Source organism: Austrofundulus limnaeus, unplaced genomic scaffold (assembly GCF_001266775.1).
Source record: "Austrofundulus limnaeus strain Quisiro unplaced genomic scaffold, Austrofundulus_limnaeus-1.0 Scaffold125, whole genome shotgun sequence".
In the NCBI taxonomy this organism is placed as follows: domain Eukaryota; kingdom Metazoa; phylum Chordata; class Actinopteri; order Cyprinodontiformes; family Rivulidae; genus Austrofundulus; species Austrofundulus limnaeus.
The window spans coordinates 645,275-654,680 of record NW_013952527.1 but is presented as its reverse complement, the minus strand read 5'-3'; the positions used below and the strand labels follow the sequence as shown (position 1 = coordinate 654,680).

Below are 9,406 nucleotides of genomic sequence, written 5' to 3'. Positions count from 1 at the left end.
AAAAAAACACTTATATGTTACTTATAAAACCATGTCAGCATTTACTTTCTTTATACAGTAGTACTTTTGCAATATGAATATAATGTGTATTGTTTATTTTGTAAAATATAGTAGTCTGTAGATTTTATTTATTAGTAAACATTAAAAAGAACTACTTAATATATTTTAAAACACCCAAAAGTTTGTTTTTTCAGTGTACAGATTACTTTTTAAGTTTTTCCTTTAAATCTGTCTAATGGTTCAGGAGATATTTTGCTGACATTTAGACAACCTTTCATTTTGAGCACCTCATGGGCGATAAAAATGGAGGTCATTGTCATTTTTCATCCTTCTTTTGTATGAAATACARTTATTAAGACTAACTAATACTTCAAATCTAAATTATCAACTTATAACTGGCCAATAAAGCAGAACATCCCCTCTGACCATTTCATCATTCATTTTAAATTAAACASAGACAATTTCATAACTCATTAAACCTCTTTTCACTTTAAATGAACCATGAATGATGTTTTAGACAAAGATTTAATAAAGAACRTTTGTGCTGTTTCTGTATTTCATTTTAGCTTGAACATTTTCTGCATTTTAATTGTAGGTGTTTTTGTTTTCCAGAGTTATTAAAAAAAACTTCAGCTGTTTTAATGTGCTCTGGAAATAAAATAGACACTGGCAGCATGATTTTCTCTTTCTTCGGACTAAGACGTTTTTCTTTCTCCCCCAGCTAATAGGCTGTATTATTGGGCGCCAGGGAACCAAAATAAATGAGATCCGGCAGATGTCTGGGGCGCAGATCAAAATTGCGAATGCCATGGAGGGCTCGTCTGAGCGGCAGATCACCATCACAGGGACCCCCGCTAACATCAGCTTGGCTCAGTATCTCATCAACGCCAGGTACCTTTTCAACTCAATCCAAAATAATAAAAGCAGATGTGAATGGTCAGACTTAGAAAAAAAAAACTATCTGATAGTGCTGTTTAGAAAATAAAACAAACATWTCATTGAGCTTATATTTATCATTCTGATGAATAAAGACAAAAAATCTGACAATATTTTGTCTGAAACTTGTTCTTTACTTTTTAATTTTCTCTTTCCTTATTTTGACTCAGTTTGTTAAAAAGAATCTATAAAAAGAGGATTAGGACCACTGACTTTAATCTCATAATTCTAAAATCAAAGTCAGAATTCTGCCTATAAACTCAGGATTCACAGATTTATTTTATTTTATTTTATTTTATTTATTTGTTTATTTTTCCCAGTGGCCATAATCCTCTTTTGTAAATCTCAGTAGTATTACTGCGTGGAAACAATAATTTTATTTTGGTAGAGATGCCAGCGAAATATGTTTTTTAATTTTTAATTTAATTTAATTTTATTTTATTTTATTTTGAATGTAAGTAAAACATCAGTAAATGAATTATTAAGGTTTTAGTAGCTTCCTAAAGTTGGATCTTATGTGAATTTTCACATGGAACCACACAAAATTGCAGATTTGGGTATTTTACTCAGTTACATTTACTTGAGTAATTTTTTGAAAAAATACTTTTCTGAGTACTTTTACTACACTGTACTTTTTAGGTTTACTTGAGTAATTTTAATATAAGTATCGCTACTCAATTGAGTAAAAATTTCTGGATATGTTACCTACTGTGAGTAACTTCTCTGAATGAAAAACAAGCTTGTTTTCATCAAAATTCACCAGACACACAATCACACCTGTAGTATTTGTTTGTTTCAGAAATTTTACATTGAAACTGATTTAGAACAATGTTAATTTTGCCTAAATTTGTTATTTTGTAATTATGTCATTTATATGAATATTTTCATTATTTTTATACAGCGGGTAAAATAAGTATTGAACACGTCAACTTTTTCACAGAAAATATATTACTAGAGGTGCTAATGACATGAAATTTTCACCAGATGTTGGTAACAACCCAAGTGATCCATACATACAAAGAAATCAAACCATAAATGTCCAGAAATGAAGTTATTTGTAAAAAATGTGGAATGGCACAGGGAAAAAGTATTGAACACATGAAGAAAGGGAGGTGTAAAAAGGCATGGAAAGCCAAGACACCAGCTGAACTCTCTCAGTAATTTGAAAACAAGCCTGCCCCTTGTCAGTGCAAGTTAATATCAGCTGGTTCAGTCCCAAATGATGACCAGGTATCACACAAGAACATCTGATGATGGGTAAAAGTCAAGAGCTCTCTCAAGACCTTCACAACCTTATTGTTGCAAAGCATAATGATGGCATCGGTTACAGAAGAATGTCTAAACTTCTGAAGGTTCCAGTGAGCACTGTTGGGGCCATAGTTCAGAAGTGGAAAGAACATTATTTCACCATAAACYGACCACGACCAGGTGCTCCTCACAAGATTTCTGACAGAGGAGTGAAAAGAATTATCAGAAGAGTTGTCCAAGAGCCAAGGACCACTTGTGGAGAGCTTCAGAAAGACCTGGAATTAGCAGGTACGATTGTTTCAAAGAAAACAATAAGTAATGCACTGAACCACCATGGCCTGTATGCACGCTCACCACGCAAGACTCCACTGCTGAAGAAACAGCATGTTGAAGCTCCTTTAAAGTTTGCTGCACAACATTTTAACAAGCCTGTGTAATACTGGGAGAATATAGTCTGGTCAGATGAGACCAACATTGAACTGTTTTTGGATGCCAGAATACACATCATGTTTGGAGGTCAAATGGCACTGCACATCAGCCCAAAAACACCATACCAACAGTGAAGTTTGGAGGTGGGAACATCATGGTGTGGGGCTGTTTTTCAGCATATGGTACTGGCAAACTTCAAATAATTGAAGGAAGGATGAGTGGGAAAATGTACAGAGACATTCTTGATAAAAATCTGCTTCCATCTACCAGGATGATGAAGATGAAACGTGGCTGGACATTTCAGCAAGACAATGAGCCCAAACACAAAGYCAAGGAAACTCTCAGTTGGTTTCAGAGAAAGAAACTAAAGCTGCTGGAATGGCCCAGCCAATCACCTGACCTGAATCCAACAGAAAATCTATGGAAAGAACTAAAGATCAGAGTTCATAGAAGAGGTCCACGAAACCTTCAAGATTTGAAGACTGTTTGTGTGGAAGAATGGGCCAAAATCACACCTGAGCAATGCATGCCACTAGTTTCTCCATACAGGAGGCGTCTTGAAGCTGTCATTGACAACAAAGGCTTTTGTACAAAGTAGATAAATTTCAGTAAGTGTGTTCAATACTTTTTCCCTGTGCCATTCCACATTATTACAACTTCATTTCTGGACATTTATGGTTTGATTTCTTTGTATGTGTGGATCACTTGGATTGTTACCGACATCTGGTGAAAATTTCATGTCATTAGCACCTCTAGTAATATATTTACTGAGAAAAATGGTGACGTATTCAATACTTATTTTACCCGCTGTTTTTTGAACACCAAAATTTCCAYATAGCTTTATATTTTTGGTCCATCTGAGGATGTAATTTTTAAATATTAAATGATTGATATCAGGATCAACTACTACTCAGTACTTATGTAGCTTTTTTACCAAATACTTTTTTTTACTCTTGCTTGAGTCACTTCTTGGATGACTATGTTTTACTTGTACTTGAGTAAAAATATGTTGAAGTAGTGCTACTCTTATTTGAGTACAATTTTGGGGTAATCTACCCACCTCAGCTAAACTGGCAATAAATGCAAATATAATATATAATTCATCCACCATTTATGTGATTTATGTACATGTTGGTTTTAATTTAATAAAAAAATTGTCTGAAAAAATATGTTTCAGTTTTCAAAATAGGGACTACGAAGCACACGAGATAGAAGATATATCCACAAGTCTCTGCATTGAAATCACTGGTATAGATCTTTTAAAGGCTAAACTTTGCTAAACTCCCAAACAAAACAAACCTTTATCTCTGCCTCCAAGTTAAATAGATCCACACCATCACAGGCAAACAGAATTTGTGTTTCTGACTTCTTTAAAAACCTTTCAGAGACCATGACACAAAGAAACTAATGTTTTCCCACAATCCCACTGGCAGATTCAGAGACATGGCCGCCATGTGGAATGACCCCTCGTCCATGACAACGTCCTGAAGTCACCCTAAATCTTAAGACAAACAGTTGTCTGCTTTTATCTTCTGAACTATCACAAACGTTACTTTTCATCCAGTCATTATTATATCAGATAAACTTTCATGTTAAGCTGTTTGTACAGGATAAACAACAAAAAACTAAAGAACCAAGACAGAAAACATTCAGTTTATTGTGGTTAAAATGGTGTGATGTGATGCTTCTGTCAAAATATAAAAGTTTTTAACACCTTTTTCTTTACTCCACTGCATGTCCTCACGAAGTGATTATTAGTGCATGTTTCCACATCTGCCTACATATTTGATTAGAGTTGGTTAAGATGGGTCAGCGTATTTGAACTAAACTGTATCACTAGCTGCGTTTCCATTGACCATGAAAATGCGCAAATTAGAATTTCGAAAATAAACTTGCTCAATGGAAACACGTCAATTTTGAAAAAAGAATTACGTTTCTCGACAAAATGTTTTTGCGCTAGGATGAGGTGGTTTTTCAGCCGTATGGAAATTGGTGTTTTTTGCAAAACTGCAATGGAAAAACTTTTTTTGCATCATGGGAGTCACATGATCAACAACCGACTGTTTCTACTGGTGAAAAAGACGACGACGAAGAAGATCAGTAGAAGTAGTAGTAATATTACAGAAGTAGTATAACATAGTAAACTCACCGACTACAATTTCCCAAAAACACAGCATACGTAGCCGCTCCCAAGTAGGGACTTGTCTCTGGAAAGCCTCGATAAAAGACGCCGACGTCTCCTCTGATGATGAGCGCTAGTGTCGTGGTAGCAACATGCTATGTGTTTACATCCATCGCTGCCATGTTTGTAATGACTTATCATGAGAACAAACGTATTCACGTGACTTTAATAACATTTCTTACTTAATGGAAACACCGCAGTTGCGAAACTGTTTTTTTTTTCCATTAACAGAATATCGACAAAGTTTTGCTCACATTTGCAATGGAAACGCAGCTAATAAAATCTTTGTAGAAAATAAAGGGGATCTACTTTCAGCTTTAGGAGAAACTTCCTGTTTCACACTTGTTTATTTATTTTTTGTCCACCATCCAAATCCACCCCCCCACCCCCGCACTGTTCTAGGCTGACGTCTGAAGTCACTGGAATGGGCACACTCTAGTTTCTACCCGTCGTTCCTCAGAGCATCACATGACACTCGAGCAAATGACTTTAAACCTGGTTTATAGACTCCTCTGCTGTTTAAGTGGCTTTAACTTTTAACAGCTTCCAGTGATTATTATAAACACGTGTGTCTCTGCTGTTACTGGACTCCTCAGACTTGTTTGAAACGTTCTGGTTTCCTCTTTTTCTTAGTAATGTTTCTGAATTGTCTAGTGCCTGTCACTGCATCTCTTATACTGTATTATTTATGACATGTTTAAACACATCTAGTTATATTTTATTTAAAACAAATAGTCATTTAAAATAAACTTTAAGACTAACACAATTAAATTGTGTCCGTCTTACATACACAATGATTCACTTGTGAACAAAATCACAGATAAAGCATTTAGACACTTGATGCTCTGTTTTTTGGCACTAATTTATGATAGATGCAAAGAGTCATCTACAGTGTACTTGTTTTAACTGTTTCAGTGTTGCACATTGTGCGGCAGTATGCATGACTCACTCAATTTCCAAGATTTCTGATTTATTTCAAAGTCACAACAAACAAAAACAGAGTGAACTGGGAGATTGATCAGTTTGTTTTGTGGATTCCTGGATAAAATTTCTAAAGGATACGTCAATAAATGTCCACTCTCACATGCAAGTAAGAGTTTCCTTGATTTATGTGTGACGTCTGACTAAAAGGTGGAAAATGAAAGCATGAAAATGAATACAGCAAAGAATAAGCTTCACGTGCATGCCATTAACGAACACCAGTTTATTCACATGTACTTTATAATCATGCATTCATGCTATCCACAATGTCATTTTTAATCTGTGTAATGGACTTGGGCTTTAGGAGAAAGTCTGAAACTGAATTAAGGATGTTGATGATTGTTAAGAAGACTGATTTTATTTTTTGTTTCTCTTTGTTTCTTTTGGTCCTGTGTAACAATATAATAAATGTTGGTAGCAAGCCATTGCACACAAAATGCAGTAGAGTGTTTCTGGTTTGCAAATATTAAAGCTTAACATAAATAACACAAAATAAAGCAATTATTTTTAAATGCATTGTTTATATTAAATATAAATCAATTGTTTGAATCTCACTAAATGCAGCCCGTCTCAGTGATGGGGTTCCTCAGGGATCCATGTTGGGTCCATTATAGAAATTACTTCATTGTTTTAATATCCAAATGTATCCATCCATTAACAATCCTCTGCAAAAACTGCACAAGGTCAAACTTCGTTAAACTCAAAGAAAATAAGACAGATGTCCTTTATTTTGGATAAAACTAATTCACTCACCAGTACAGTTGGTTTTGTTCCTTTAACTTCATGCAGTCGTGAATCTTGGTGTCATATTTGTGACAGCTCCCTGATGCTGGGAAAGCAGACAAAAGCTGTGATAAAATCAATCTGTTGCTAACTCAGATATCAAGCCTTATCTCCCTGTCAACAAAAGGTTACTCATTTTTTTTATCACATCTTGTCTAGATACTGTCATCCTCTGTGGATTTGTTAGGATCTGCATATTGTGAGATGTGGTTCAGTGCACCACTAATTGTTTTTAGGCTGTCCTGGAAGTTTGGTATCTTTTCATCTGATTATACATGAACCATATTACGTTGCGGGCAGGTGGGTGACCCAAATGCAGACTTCTAAGCAGCAAAGCTTAAATAAAGTCAACCGAAAAGATAATGGTTGAGGAAAGTAAAATAAACTGGAGGAAATGCAGGAAGCAGGAGCAGAAATATAAAAAATGCTGGGAGGAGTGATTACTGAAATGGGAAGCAGGTGAGCGTAATGAAGAGCAGCTGTAAGGTGTAGAAAAGGCAACATAACTGAGGAACACAATGACTCAAGGAAGCTAAATACGCTAAAAAAAACACAAATAAACTTAACTAAATCAAGACATGTCATGCTTCCATTTTACCTCACTCCTGCTTTTCATTGTGAATGTAATTCTGTACTTAGGGCACTTTTTCACTGCATTAAGAGGATAAAAAGGTTAATTACCTGATGGGTTTTCATCAATCTGTTTTGGAGTGAACAGAACATGTGTGTGTAAAAAATTGTCAAAGAATTTCTAGAATGATCAGATCCACCAGGGATTCCTAAAAGAAGTTAGGGTTGGATGAAGACTGAACAACAAACGTAGACTTTACCGTGTAGTTTCATTTTGTACCTCGCTGCTGAACTCAGCAAAGGAAGCTGTTTTTATGTTATTCATCAGATGCATCGGGACTAGACCAATCTAGAAAAGAACATGAACAATGATGTCAGATTAATGTCTTCTGTTCTATCTTTGTAAGCTGACCTCTGAAATACAGATTATTATTATTATTATTATTATTATTAATTATTATTATTATTATTATTATTAGACAACTGATCTTTTTAGGGGGGTTTTTCTGCCAAGTGCAGGAAAACTGTTGTGGAGTATTCGGTGTGTTGACTGTTGGATGATGACGATTCAGTCACTTTTTATTGTGACAGTTTTACAAACTCATCACTGTATTTTGTCCACACGTCTCGYTTGTTTTCATTTTAATTGTCAGTGCAAACTGGAAACATTTTACCGCTTTTGTATTTTGTTGATATACTTTTTTTTGTTCTTGTGCTAGAAATGCAAAACTAAAAGTTAGCACTTGTGTAACTTTTATTTAAAAAAACTGTTTAAGGAAAACAAAGTGTCAGAACATTTACACGCCTAAGATCTCTGTTGGATTATTATTGTATTATTTTGTTCTTATTTGTTGACGATGACTGTAATGTTTTGTATAGAAGAAATAATAAAGTTTGTGCTTTTTTTCCCTTGACTTGAGCTTTTCATCTTTATTTTGTTAGTTGTGCTACGCTCCTAGTAATACCCAGAAGGAGAAAAAAAAACACCAAATCAATATAGATTTGTGTCTGAAAAACAATACAAATATTAACTGTTGTGCAAGCAGATGCAAAATTACTTTGGAGTTTGTATTTTTTGCAGAATTAGCTCAAACATTTTACAGATTTTTCGCAGTTTATGACTGTCATGGTGCTCACCTTTTATATTTATTAATTATTTTAACCAAACAGTTCTCTTTTTTTTCAGTAAAGTCTAAAATGTCCATCGGTGTCTTCCATTTAAATTTGTCCCTGTTAATTAAAGCTGTGCCGTGGTTTGACTTTCAGCTGGAGTCGGCATGCAGGAGACCCAAATCGCAGGGGGACACTTTTTTGTCCACAGTCCTGTTAGAAATTAACAGTGTCCCTCTTTGGGGCCGCGAGGTCACCTTGTGCACAAGTCAACCATCAGCCCCTCACCAAACCTCTAATGGTGGTTGAATATGCCCAGTTTCAAGCAGCTCTTGATTGCACTCCCCAAGTCCCTGATTGCATTTAGAGGCACATTCACCAAAGTCTAAACAAGGAGAGATAATCCCTGAACTAAACAACTAACAACCTTGCCAGAAGAGGACAAAGCTACAAATAAACGTGGGAAGAGGCTTTTGTGTGATGTTGAAAYGTCAATACTGGTGTTGTCATTTATGTTAAATATCACTGACATGTCCTGATAAAAAGTGGATTTTTCTTATCTCAGTTCAACAGATATTAGTTGGCAGCTCTGTGTGGCCATGTGATGGACTGGTGACCTGTCCGGAGTGTACCACGCCTCTCGCACAAAGACTCTTAAAGGGATCCCCGATTAGTTGTAACATTAGACTTTATTTGACAAACAAATATGTTAACTGTAAAATAAAGACTGTAAAAATACTGTAGGACGTTCAGTTTTTATCATTTTTAAACTAAAAGTTTAAAAATTTATTACACGGATGGTGCCATTTTTTTTACACACAAAGCATTCTAGGTAACTAATGACGTGGATAGGTCCTCGGTGCGAGGCTGCTAGCGAGCTATATCCACCCTGAAGGTTAATCTTGGACAATATCTGATGATTGACTCTTTTAAATGAAACCAGAGAGCGTTGACAGAGAGGAGAAGGTAGAAATGACTCAGCCTGGAACTGAAAATATGGATGGAGGACAACAGAGCTGCTTCATGGAAGAAGAACCTCAGCTTAGCCTGTTAGCATTTGTGCTAGCGCTGATGATGTATTGCCTCATGTTTTAGCTCAGTGCTACGGCGACAAACTAACAAGCTAAACTGAGGTCCTCCATCCATATTTTCAGTTCCAGGCTGAGT

At 35.5% G+C, this 9,406-nt stretch overlaps 1 protein-coding gene across 1 annotated transcript in view; it reads left to right on the top strand.

Annotated features, from left to right (window-relative positions):
* The window catches only part of LOC106522276 (poly(rC)-binding protein 3), a 33,044-nt gene extending 25,009 nt beyond the window's left edge, over positions 1-8,035 (top strand). Inside the window, exons 13-14 of the mRNA XM_014015226.1 lie at positions 722-891; positions 5,198-8,035. Of these exons, the coding sequence (XP_013870680.1) occupies positions 722-891; positions 5,198-5,234 (207 nt within the window). The 3' untranslated portion in view covers positions 5,235-8,035. The remainder of the gene's footprint in view (positions 1-721; positions 892-5,197) is intronic.
* Positions 8,036-9,406: the final 1,371 nt, after the last annotated feature.